This window comes from Mesoplodon mirus, assembly GCF_964341445.2.
Source record: "Mesoplodon mirus genome assembly, chromosome: 12".
In the NCBI taxonomy this organism is placed as follows: domain Eukaryota; kingdom Metazoa; phylum Chordata; class Mammalia; order Artiodactyla; family Ziphiidae; genus Mesoplodon; species Mesoplodon mirus.
In genome coordinates this window covers 15,496,648-15,509,895 of record NC_138988.1, presented here as the reverse complement: position 1 = coordinate 15,509,895, position 13,248 = coordinate 15,496,648, and the positions used below count along the sequence as shown (strand labels likewise).

General features: G+C 38.7%; 1 protein-coding gene across 3 annotated transcripts in view; it reads left to right on the top strand.

Annotated features, from left to right (window-relative positions):
- Window positions 1-1,650, top strand: part of CHL1 (cell adhesion molecule L1 like) — a gene marked incomplete at its 5' end in the record, with an annotated part of 78,806 nt that extends 77,156 nt beyond the window's left edge. For all 3 annotated transcript variants that reach the window (XM_082638236.1, XM_082638237.1, XM_082638235.1), the window contains one exon: window positions 354-1,650. In XM_082638236.1, the coding sequence (XP_082494362.1) occupies window positions 354-570 (217 nt within the window). In that variant the 3' untranslated portion in view covers window positions 571-1,650. The remainder of the gene's footprint in view (window positions 1-353) is intronic.
- Window positions 1,651-13,248: the final 11,598 nt, after the last annotated feature.

Here is a 13,248-nt window from a genome sequence, read left to right as displayed (position 1 = left end):
AAAGACAGAAGACCGAGACTTGAGTTCGAGACTAGGCTTCCAGAAGTTCATGAAAGTGAAGGAAATAACATTTGTTCTCTATGTAATCGACAGATTGAATATCTGCATGTCTCAGTTTTAAAGGGAAGCAGGAGTGTCGTGAGTTTCTCAATTACTCAGAACGACACAAATTTGGTAATGACGATTTAAACATTTCTTTGTGAAAGGGGTCATTCAGGATTTACCTGTCCTGTCTTCAGTGCTAATATGAATATCCGGAAAATTTAAAAACCTATTAGCACTTGTGCATGAGTCTTGCTTTACATGAGTACCTCACATTAGATTTTGTCGAATTCTTCTTTTTTATTTTCTAGTGACAGCGATGAAAAACCTCTCAAAGGAAGCCTTCGCTCCCTTAACAGGGATATGCAGGCCACAGAAAGTGCCGACAGCTTAGTCGAGTATGGAGAAGGTGACCATGGTCTATTCAGTGAGGATGGGTCATTTATTGGAGCCTATGCTGGATCTAAGGAGAAAGGATCAGTGGAAAGCAATGGAAGTTCTACAGCACCATTTCCACTCCGAGCGTAAACGCAGAGCATAGAAACACATCAGCGGTGTACACCAACCTTCCATATTTATCTGCTTCAAGGGAGCAAGAACTTTTCCTATAGGAATAGAAACATTGTGGCAAAAGACTTTTTATCCAGAATCTGAACTTCCTGCAGCTGTGTTGAGAACAATAGCACTGCCTTGAAAAAGTAAAATACCTACCACTACACGTCTGTGTTTTTTTTTTCAGGTGCTCAAAATGCAGAACACAAAACAAATCCTGTATTTAGATTCACCTCACCTGAATCCAACGTATCCATCCAGTGAACTCCATATTTGCCTGGTTTTACTCTTCACTGTGTTTGCAGAGATGTTGCTACCTTGTGGGTTTTCTGTGTATGCACATGTGTATTCCGTCTCGGAGAACTGTCTTAGTGACTTCGCTTCCTGACAGGTTAAAAGATGGTAAGCAAACTGGTTATTTAAAATGTAAAGAGAATGAATGTCTTACTTAAACAGTTCGTTGAATATATACAGTCTAAATTTATTATTTAAAAATTGAGTAGTAGAAGTCTTAGGTGAATGATGAACTAGTATTTATTGAGCTCCTAACTCTTTGCCCAGAGACGGCCATGCTTAAACAGAATTCTACCTTTTTCAGTTTCAAAGTGAATTTGTAATTTCTATCACTTATGACATCTACAAACATCTTTGTTTTTTGTGTTTTTTTGGACTCAATTCAGCTGCAAAAGAAGCAGTGGTCAGAAGGTTATCTTATGAAAGAACAGGCAGGAGGTGTCCGTGATGCTGTGGTCTAATAACTGGTATCTATTTAATAGCTCCATTTCTAAATTGACTGCTTGTACCTTTTCTCTGTTTGTATAATGGTATGTTCCATATATTTCATGAATGCATTGTAAATATTATGTTAATATTTACACAATTTAAAATAGAGATTGTTTTATTTTGGAGTGAGAAAAAGAACATTAACAGGCATGTCTGTATAGCTGGAGTATATAGTAATACACCATGTTTCATCATTCCAAAGCTCCAACCAATCACATGAGGTTCCCAAACTGAAGACTTTGTACAAAGCATTTGGATGTTGTTCTTATGTGCTTTTCCCACTGTCTCAAAATAAAATATCCTCATATAAATATTGAGGGGAATGATTCCATATTTTTCAAAGTAAATTTTTGTTGTTGAGTGTACTCCTACCCCAGCCCCCCAAAAGAAAAACTGTTTACAGTATAAATTCCTATACATAGGTTTTTCCTGTGTCACACTTTAAACATCTTCAGGGTGGGATAGTTTTCTATGTTCCCCTTCTGTCAAATCCAGTACAAATTCAGGGAATTTACTTCCTGGCACATGAGCTCCTAGTCCTTCTAAAATTATACATGGAAACGGTTTAGAAATACTATGAAGGATGGTGCATGCATGTCAGTAAAATTCAGTGTGGAGCTTCTCATTTTATGGAAAAAAAATTTAACCTTACCTCAACATTCTTCTTAAGTGTATTTCTTAATTATGTTTAAGTGAAATTGACTCACAGATTTTACTTTATTTTTTGAACTGTACCCATCGGTGTATATTGTTAAACCCTTGACTTTGATGTATGTAGCCCCCTCTTTCTTGTGGACCAAAATGAGGGAGTGTGTATAATGGTCAATGCAATAATCCCCATGGAATACCTAATTATCGTTTTAAACCCTGTCTGTCCTCCAAAAGGGACGGGCGGCAAAAGAAGGTCTTACTTAAAACAATACTTTGTGGGCTCAGGACTTGACCACACCCCTGAGGTAAGAATTCCCAAAGTGGGAAGGCACTGTGGGCCTCACCCTGACTCTGAGGGTGCACGCACCCACCCATCCAGCCCCTTGAGCTTTATCCCCATCTAATTTTAAGGCACAACTTTTCTCAAGGAAGAATCATCATGTTTTGACTTACCTGGGAGGAATTTCGGGTACTCAGCTATCGATGAGGCCAAGGGTAGGACTTCTGAGTTTAGTCCCACTAGTATTCCACTTGCTCTTCTTTGTCATCAGCTAAACAAGGTTTTAACGGAATCATGCAGGATGGACATAATCTCAGAAGTGCATTAGGATTAGATTTATTATCAATTTAATTACCTGTAAGTTAGAAGGAAACACAAATAATGAAATGTTTGCTTTTCCTAGATCGTAGAGTTCTCTGTTAACTGTGTGAGTAGTAAGGATGTTCCTGCTCCTATTTTCTGAATGGCCAAAACTTATGGATTTGAAAAATGAGATTGCTTTCAGACTGCCTTGTGCTATCACTCTCTATTACCTTTTCTCAATAGCATGTGGTTTCTACCGGGAAGCTTCACAGAAGGAACAGGTCCATGACTAACTTTCTCTAGTCTGCTGTCAGTGGGATTTCAATGTAATAGGTTGTATATAATCTCAAGCACTGTGGGTGGGGAACAGTTCCTAGAGAGCTGTCCAAGGGTTGGGAAAATCCAAGTCCTCTTCCTGGTTCCAGCACTGATTTTGTACATAAACCGTAGACAAGTTGCTTGACCCGTTTGCTTCAAACTGTCTCTAAAGTGCTAATGATGATCTCAGTTACCTTCTCTCTGTCACAGGGTGTTCTTTTTTATGAAGAAAAATTTGAAAATGATAAAAGCTAAGATGCCTTCTAACTTCATAAACCTATAACCTAATGATATGTCGAAAATCACCCCACACATACCAACTCAACTTTTTTCCTGTGAACACATAAATATATTTTTATAGAAAAACAAATCTGCAGGAAATAAATCTACTGTTCAATGAGCAGTATGATTTGCACATGCCATCAAAAATTATTAATCCGAAGATAATTAAGCAGGGTCTTTGCTATACAAAAGTGTTTTTCACTAATTTTGCATGTGTATTTATAAGAAAATGTGAATTTGGGGGATTTATTCTGTTGGTGTAAAGGCATCTGATATTTTAGATGTATCCATGTTTATAAAAGTGTAAAAGCACAATGAAATTATGCTGGAATTCTCAAATAATATTTTTCCTACTTTATATTCATGGAAGAGATGAGCTCGAGAGAACAAAAATGAGAAATGTTGGTGTGATTTTCTAAGCATTTAAAACATAATTGCCAACTGAAACCCTAAAAATGTTTACATGTCACTAAGATATGATTCTTGTAACAATTTTACATTGATTATAAAGGGATTGGGTTTGTAATCTGTGGTCGTCTATATCCTAGTGTGCCCATAGTGAAATCAGTAGGGTTGAGCCAAAGCTTTCTTTATATCTTAAATTGTTTGATTACAACACCAGAACAGGTAAAAGGTACGTAGAAACTGGTTTACCTGATCTTCTGTTGGCTTAGATTAATCTTCATAGTAGAACTTGCTTAAAATGTGTTCGTATCGGTGGTGGTGTTTGTATTACACTTATGAATATGTATGGTTTAAAACAGTATTTTCAGTATACAAGAAATTCAACTTTCTGAATAAACATTCGCCTTCATGTACTCTAAAAACGTTTGTATGCTTTTCTACCCAGATATGAAGAATCAGAATTTACATACCAACCTTAACTTCAGTTGCCTCTGATCCTGGGATGTCTATAAATGAAGTATAAATTAGTAGAGCGTAAATGAGGTATAAAGTATTTTGATTTGAATGACTATATTTACAAATAGACCATCAAACATCATGCACATCTACAAACTAATATGCCAATAAACTGTGATAATGTAAAATTAAGATGAATGTATATTCATCTGATGGTTTTTAGAACAATGTAGAAGTGTTGCTTTGCAAGAAAACATCCAATATGATATACTTTCAAATAAGGCTAGTGGGTAATTGGGGCACTGCCTGTGGCTCAGCAGACAATCTATGGACAATTGTGAGTTTTAAAAGTGTTTTCTGTGTACGAAGCAGTTTACATACAGTATATATTTCTTATTCCCTCACTCCTCTCAGGAATGCTTTAGAAAGGTGAGGTTGAGTTCAAAGCTGACTTATTGATCGTGTTTAGAAACTGCTTGGTTTTAAGATAATGTGGTCAGAACATATAATAGGGGAAAACAATCCAAACTATATCTAGAAAACAGCTCACTGAACAACCTAAAAAGCAGTAATTGAAATGGAATGATAAATTTACTACATTGCAATTCCCCAGGAAGAAAATATGACATCCAAACTTACTGGATCCTGAAGTTCTTGGTAGACTCAATTCCAAGTCTGTTTCCCACTCTATTGTCTCCCTGAAGCGTCACATCCATCCAAGGCTTTGATTGTCACGTGCAGGCCAGTGACTTCAAGGTATATTTATCCCAGAATTCTTATATCTGAAGTTTTGATGTCTGCTCTCTGATGACTGGGGGAGAAGTGTTTCAAAAGCGAAAGCCAATTGCCCCCTTCCAAAGCTGTTCAGCTCCCACCCACCTCCCCCCTGCGCCCCCCCCCACCCTGCAACTGTACAGTTCAGTGATTTGAAGCAACAGCATCCATCCAAGTACTCGAGCCACAAACCTAGACATCATCCTTCATACCCAGCTTTCTCCTGTCCCCCATACTCAACCTACACTAAATTCTCTTGAGATTGTTGCCTGTGTATCTCCTGTATCAGCCCACTGCTCTGCCCTGTGAACACGTTAGCTGGACGACTTTCATCCCTGTTCTGATCCCCCAAAATGACTTTCCAGTGCCCTTAAGAGAGGGACAAAAATCTTTAATTGTTCTTCAATATCCAGCATGGTCAGACTCCTCCTAAGCTCCCAGATCCCATCATATACCATTCTTCCCTTACAGTGATTGTATCAAATGCCTCTTATGCCCCGCTCTGGATACTGTGCTGTCTGTATCTGGATAGGTGCTGTCTGCCTTGTAGCAACTGCTGCTGGAGTGAGCGGCTCTGCATGGACTAGAGCTGACTAAAACCAGGTGGAGATTAAGGGCGGGGTGGTGGGGTGCTCATGACGAAACTCTGCCGGCAGGCAATTCCCTTGCTACTATGGCATGAGATGCCACGGAACCCTGCTCGTGGAGGAAGTAACACCCCATGGAGAAAAGGTTTACACAGTAAGACAGGGAAACTGGTGGATAGATTCCAACCTCCTCTCTTTTCCCATGTCCCCTCCCCCCTCCCTTTTACAGGATGGTCCCACGGACTACAGCAGCCGTTTGCATTTAACAGTGACCAGTGGAATAGCGCATCCTCTATTAATAGTTGCTCACTTTTTCCCTGCCTCAGTCTCCCTTTCCCTTAATGCCTAATACTAATTTATGAGGACTGTACTCCCTAATAAATTAGTAGCCCATATCCTGACTGCTGCAGGCTCTGCTGTTAAGGAATTCAGGCTAAGACTCATATTTTATCAGCTCCAAGTATTTGGTCAATTTCCTCCTGTCATGAGCCCCTTACAGTTCTTATTTCTTCTTCACAAGATCACTGATCTGTTTTCAAGTTTAATGTCACTTCTTAAGAGAGACCTCCCAAGACTACCATAACTAGGTTGTCACGCTATTTTAGCGTATCACAACATTACTTACCTCTCATTTTTTGCACTAATCACTGTTGCAGTCTTACTTTTATAGTATGGCTATTTAACTACCATGTCTATTTCTCTGATTAGTCTAGAAGTTCTATAAGGGTAGGGGCTGCGTCTTCTTTTTTACTGGAAACATCAACTGTCTAGTATAGCGTAGGACATCTGATGGACATTTGTTAAATATTTGTTAAATAAATAAAAGAATGAGAATCACAAGGAGATATCCCAACTAATGAATGCACTTGAGAAAAATGCGAGTCCAGAAACATGAAAGAATCTCCATTAGCACCCCTAAACTGTTCTTTCCCCGGGTTTTGTCTTCATAAATGACCCCAGTATCCACTGGATGACTCAGGCTAAAAGCCTGAAAGTCATTCCTGGATCCACTCTTTCTCTCATTGTTTCACATCACCTCCTATCACCTCCAAAATACATTTTAAACCCTTTCATAGTTCTTCACCACTTTTACTACCATCCTAAACCAAGCAAAAGACATCTTTTTCCTAGGGCTGGTTTTCTTGTTTCATTTTTGTCCTCCTCTGCAATCCATAAACAATCCCAGGGAGCTTTACAAAGTATAAATCAGATTATATTAATGGTTTCTCAGTGAACTTAGCCAAAATTCCAAATTCCTAACCACATGACCATACAAGCTATCTTAGTGACCTGCCCACCATACTGACTATATCTCATACTCTCTTTCTGTAGAGAGCGATGCTTTGGCCACTCTGACCTCCTCTGTGTTTCTAGAGCCCAGGAAAACTCATTTCTACCTAATGACATTTGCAATTGCTCTTTTTCTGTCTGAAATGTTCTCCCAAATCTTATATAAACTGGCTCATAGGCCATTTAAAGGTCACTTCTTTACACAAGATGTTTCTGACTATCAACTCTAAAATAGTCACGGGCTGCTACTTTATTCTTTTCTTTCTTCAAAGCAGTCATTACTGTACTAATTTATATCCTTGTGTCATTTTTTTTGTCTCTGCTCCTACTACAATGTAAGCTCCATGAGAAAAGCAACTTTGCCTATCTTGTTCCCTGCTCTGACACCCAGAATTAGCCCCAGCATATAATAGATCTCAAAAAGATAATTGTTGGGTAAATGAATGAGCTAAGGCACCAAATGGGAAACAACAAATAACAGTAAGGGAAAAACCAAATTAGTCTGCTTATTAAAACCTACTGACCTTGGAGAGATCAAACAAGATGGCAGAGTAGTAAGACCCTGAGCTCACCTCCTCCCAAGGGCACAGCAAAATCACAAATATTCGCAGAACTTCCCTTGATGCAAGACTGGAAACTACCAGGAAAGACTTTCTACTAAAGTACAAACCTCAAGGAGACAGGTAGGAGGGGTAGACTGGTGATATACTCAAGTCCCATATCCCTGAGTGGGTGATCCACAAACTGGAGAATAATTACATGGCACAGCTTCTCCCAAAGGAGTGAATCATTTCAACCCCATATCAGGCTCCCCAGCCTAAGGGTCCTGGACCAGTAAGCAGAGCCTCCAGAGCATTTTGCTTTGAAGCTCGGTGGGGCTTGCTTCTGGAAAAACGAGAGGGCTGGAGGAATAGAGACTTCATTCTTAAAGGGTGCGCATAAATTCTCCTGTACTCCGGAACCCAGGGCAGAAGCAGTAAATAGATAGGAGCCTGGATCAGACCTACCTGGTGATCCTGGAGAGTCTCGTGGAGAGATGGTACAGATGTGGCTCACCCTGGCGACAAAGACCCTGTGAGAACCGTTCTTGGGAGCTCCTTCTACCATGTGGATACTGGTGTTGGCAAGCACCATCGTGGAATCCTTGCTGTAGCATTTTAGCCCCAGGATCCAGCCCTACCTTGGCCCAATAGCCTATAGGCCACCAGTGCTGGGATACATCAGGCCAAGCAAATAACTGGGCAGGAACACAGCCCCACCCATAAGCAGGCAGGCTGCCTTAAGACCCACTGAGCTGCCTCTGGACACCCAAGAGCCCAGGAATCAGCTCCACCCGCCAGAGGGCAAGCACCAGCCCCAGAACCCCTGGGCCCTCACCCTGCCCTCCAGGAAGCCTGCTTTAGCCTCTGGACCGGCTTCAACCACCAGGGGGCAGACAGCAGACATAAGAAAACCACAATCTTGCAGCAAGTGGCACAGCATGCCCACCAGCAGGCCAGACCCTGCCCTGGGACCAGCTGGGCCCTGACCCTCACTACTAGCAGGCCAGCACAAGCTTTGAGACACCCCAGGCCCCATACCAACTGTGTCAGGAACTGACCCCCCTCCCAGCAATTAGACATCAGCTCTGGGACCCCTGCACCCTGCAACCAGACTCCAGGACCCAGCTCTGCCCACTAGTAAGCCAGTGCTAACCCTAGGACCTGGCTTTACATACCATTGGGCTGGCAACTGCACCGGAGTCTTCTGGACCGTGACTCTGTCCACCACGAGTGAGCAAGCACTAGCCTTGGGGCTCCTTGGGGTTCTGCAGTCAGCTATCTTGGACCATCTAAAAACATAGGACCACATAAATACATAAGGCAAATATTAATGGGCATAAAGGGAAAAAACACCAGTAACACAGTAATAGTAGAGAATTTTAAACATCTCACTTATATCAATGGACCAGATCACCCAGACAGAAAATCAATAAGAAAACACTGGCCTTAAATGACTCATTATATCAAGTGGACTTAATAGATACATATAGGACATTCCATCCAAAAGCAGCAGAATACACATTCTTTTCCAGTGAACATGGAATATTCTCAAGGACAGATTGCATGCTAGGCCACAAAACAAGCCTCTATAAATTTAAAAACATTGAAATCATAGCAAGCCTCTTTTCCAACCACAACACTATGAGACTAGAAATCAACTACAAGGAAGAAAACTGCAAAAAACACAGACATGGAGGTTAAACAACCAATGGACCACTGAAGAAATCACAGAGGATATAAAAAACCTGCAGACAAAACACAACAACCCAAAATCTTACAAAAAAGCAGTTCTAAGAGGGAACTTCGTACCAATGCAAGCTTATCAGAAAAACAAGAAAAATTTCAAATAAACACCATAACCTTACACCTAAAGGAACGAGAGCAAGGGGAACAAACAAAACCCAAAGTTAGTAGAAGACACCATAAAGATCAGAGCAAAATTAATGGAATAGAGACAGAAAACAACAACGACAGAAAAGATCAATGAAACTTAGAGATGGTTCTTTAAAAAGATAAACGAAATTCATAAATCTGGGACTTCCCTGGTGGCGCAGCGGTTAAGAATCCACCTGCCAATGCACAGGACACAGGTTCGAGCCCTGGTACAGGAAGATCCCACATGCTGTGGAGCAACTAAGCCCATGCGCCACAACTACTGAGCCTACTCTCTAAAGCCCGTGAGCCACAACTACTGAGCCTGTGTGCCATAACTACTGAAGCCCGTGCGCCTAGAGCCTGTGCTCCACAACAAGAGAAGCCACTGCAATGAGAAGCCTGCGCACCACAACGAAGAGTAGCCCCCGCTCACCACAACTAGAGAAAGCCCACATGCAGCAATGAAGACACAATGTAGCCAATCAATCAATCAAGGAAACCTGTAAAAAAAATTGATAAATCTTTAGCCAGACTCATCACACACAGAAAAAAAGAGAGGGCCCAAATCAAAGTCAGAAATGGAAAAGAAGTCACAACTGACACCACAGAAATACAAAAGATAATAAGAGACTACTACAAACAACTATATGCCAATAAAATACATGACCTAGAAGAAATGGACAAATTCTTAGAAAGGTACAATCTCCCAAGACTAAATCAGGAAGAAATGGAAAATATGAACAGACCAATTACCAGTACAGAAATTAAATCAGTAATTTAAAAGCTCCCAACAAACAAAAGTCCAGGACCAGATGGCTTCACAGGTGAATTCTACCAAAGACATAGAGAAGACCTAACACCTATCCTCCTCAAACTATTCCAGAAAGTTGCAGAGGAAGGAACACTTACAAATTCATTCTATGAGGCCACCATCATCCTAATACCAAAACCAGACAAAAGTATAACACAAAAATTATAGGCCAATATCAATGATGAACATAGATGCAAAAATTCTCAACAAAATATTAGCAAACTGAATCCAACAACACATTAAAAGGATCATACACCATGAGCGAATGGGGTTTATCCCAGGGATGCAAGGATTTTGCCATATCTACAAATCAAGTGATGAGATACACCATGTTAACAAAATGAAAAATAAAAACCATATGATCATCTTAATAGATGCAGAAAAGCTTTTGATAAAATTGACCATCCATTGATGATAAAAACTCTCCAGAAGGTGGGCATAGAGGGAACACATCTGAACATAATAAAGGCCATATATGACAAACACATCTAACATCATACTCAACAGTGAAAAGCTGAAAACATTTCCTCTAACATCAGGAACAAGACAAGGAAGTCCTTTCTCACCAGTTTTATTCAACATAGTACTGGAAGTTCTAGCCACAGAAATCAGACAGGAAAAAGAAATAAAAGGAATCCAAAGTGAAAAGGAAGAAGTAAAACTGTCACTGTTTGCAGGTGACATGATACTGCACATATAAAATCCTAAAGATACCACCAGAAAACTACTAGAGTTCATAAATGATTTTGGTACAGTTGCAGGATACAAAATTAATATACAGAAGCCTGTTGTATTTCTACACAGTAACAATGAAATATCAGAAAGAGAAATTAAGGAAACAATCTCATTTAACATCACATCCAATAGAATAAAATACCTAGGAATAAACCTACCTAAGTAGGCAAAAGACCTGTACTCCAAAAACTAAGACACTGAGGAAAGAAACTGAGGATGACACAAAGAGATGGAAAGATATACCATGTTTATAGATTGGGAGAATTAATACTGTTACAATGATGATACCACCCAAGGCATTTTACAGAGTCAAAGCAATCCCTATCAAAATAACAATGGCATTTTTCACAGAGTTAGAACAAATCATTTTAAAATGTGTATGGACACACAAAAGACTCTGAATAGAAAACAATACCAGGAAAGAACAGAGCTGGAGGAATCACACCCCCTGACTTCAGAGTATACTACAAAGTTGACACAAAAACAGACACACAGATCAATGGAACAGGATAGAGGGCCCAGTACTAAACCCATGCACTTATGGTCAATTATCTATGACAAAGGAGGCAAGAATATACAATGGAGAAAAGACAGTCTCTTCAATATGTAGTGCTGAGAAAACTAGACAACTACATGTAAAAAATTAAACTAGAACATTTGATCACACCATATACAAAAATAAACACAAAATGGATTAAAGACCTAAAGTACGACTGGAAACTATACAGCACCTAGAGGAAAACATAGGCAGAACACTCTTAAACATAAATCTCAGCGATCTTTCTCTGGAACTGTCTCCTAAAGCACAGGAAATAAAAGCAAAAAGAAACAAATGGGACCCAATTAAACTTAAAAGCTTTTGCACAGAAAAGGAAACTACTGACAAAACGAAAAGACACATACAGAATACAGAAAAGATTTCCTAATTATATCATTGATAAGGGGCTAATATCCAAAATATATAAACAGGTCATATAAGTCAAGATAAAAGAAAAAAACAATTAAAAAATGGGCAGAAGAACTAAATAGACATTTTTCCAAAGAGGAAATACTCTGGCCAACAGGTATATGAAAAGATGTTTAACATCGCTAATCATCAGGGAGATGCAGATCTAAACTGCCTCAAACCTATCAGAATGGCTATCATCAGAAAGAACACAAATAATAAATATTGGAGAGGATGTGGAGAAAACCCTAACTCTTCTTGGGAATGTAAATTGGTGCAAGCACTGTGAAAAACAGTATGGAGGTTTCTCAAAGAAAACGAAAGTAGAACTACCATATGACCCAGCAATTCCACTCCTGGGTATATAGCTGAGAAAAACAAAAACACTAAATCGAAAGGATACATACAATGTTTGTAGCTGCATTATTTACAACTGCCAAGATAGGGAAGCAACCTAAGTGTTCATCAAGAAATGAATGGTTAAAGAAGATGTGGTATACATATACAATGGAATACTACTCAGCCAAAAAAAAAAAACAACCACCATAAAACCACACAAAAAAAATCAAGAACAAAATTTTGCCATTTGCAGCAACATGTACAGACTTGGAGGGCATTATGCTAAATGAAATGAGTCAGGCAGAGAAAGACAAATCCTGTATGATATTATTTATATGTGGAATCTATAAAATAAAACAAATTAGTAAATATACCAAAAAAGAAACAGACTCACAGATACAGAAAACATACTAGTGGATACCTTGGGGAAAGGGAAGCGAGGAGGGGCAAGATAGGAGTAGGGGATTCAGAGGTACAAACTATTATGTACAAAATAAATAAGCTTTGAGGATATATTATACAACACAGGGAATATAACCAATGTTTTATAATAACTATAAATGGTGTTTAACCTTTAAACATTGTGAATAACTATGTTGTATACCTGTAACTTAACAAATATTGTATACTTCAAAAAAAACTATACTTCAAAGAAAACCTCTTGACCTGAATTTTGCATTTTATAAGTATTCATATATTTAGACTATATTAGACTTATTTTGATGATCATTTCAAAATACATATAAAGATCAAGTCAGATGTTGTATATGTGAAAATAATATAATGTCGTATGTCAATTATATCTCAGTTTTAAAAAAGAATATACAGGTGCCTCAATAAAAATACAAAACTACATACAGCAGGCCTAATCATGGAAAAACAATTTTTTTTCAAAGCTGATGCCAAGCCCTCTCTTCTGCTTTCAGAAGTTGTTTTTAATGTTTTGTAAAACAACTATGTAACTCAGTAATTAACTCAGTGAAAGCACTTATGAGATTCAATACACATTTTTTTTGGGGGGGGGGTAAATTTCAGCAAGTTACATACAAAGAAGTTAACTGTAATACAATGTATATTAGAATGATTTTGATGATTAAATATTTATAATTTATGTTTATAATTTCACAGGGCAAATACTTCCAAGATAATATATTTCATCATAGAGTATAAAAATTTACTATGTTTTACAATTAATTTTTAAAATAACAACACATGCCTCTTTGATGAAGTTAAAGAGTAGAAGTATCTTATAATTTTGCTATTTTAATAAAAATGTA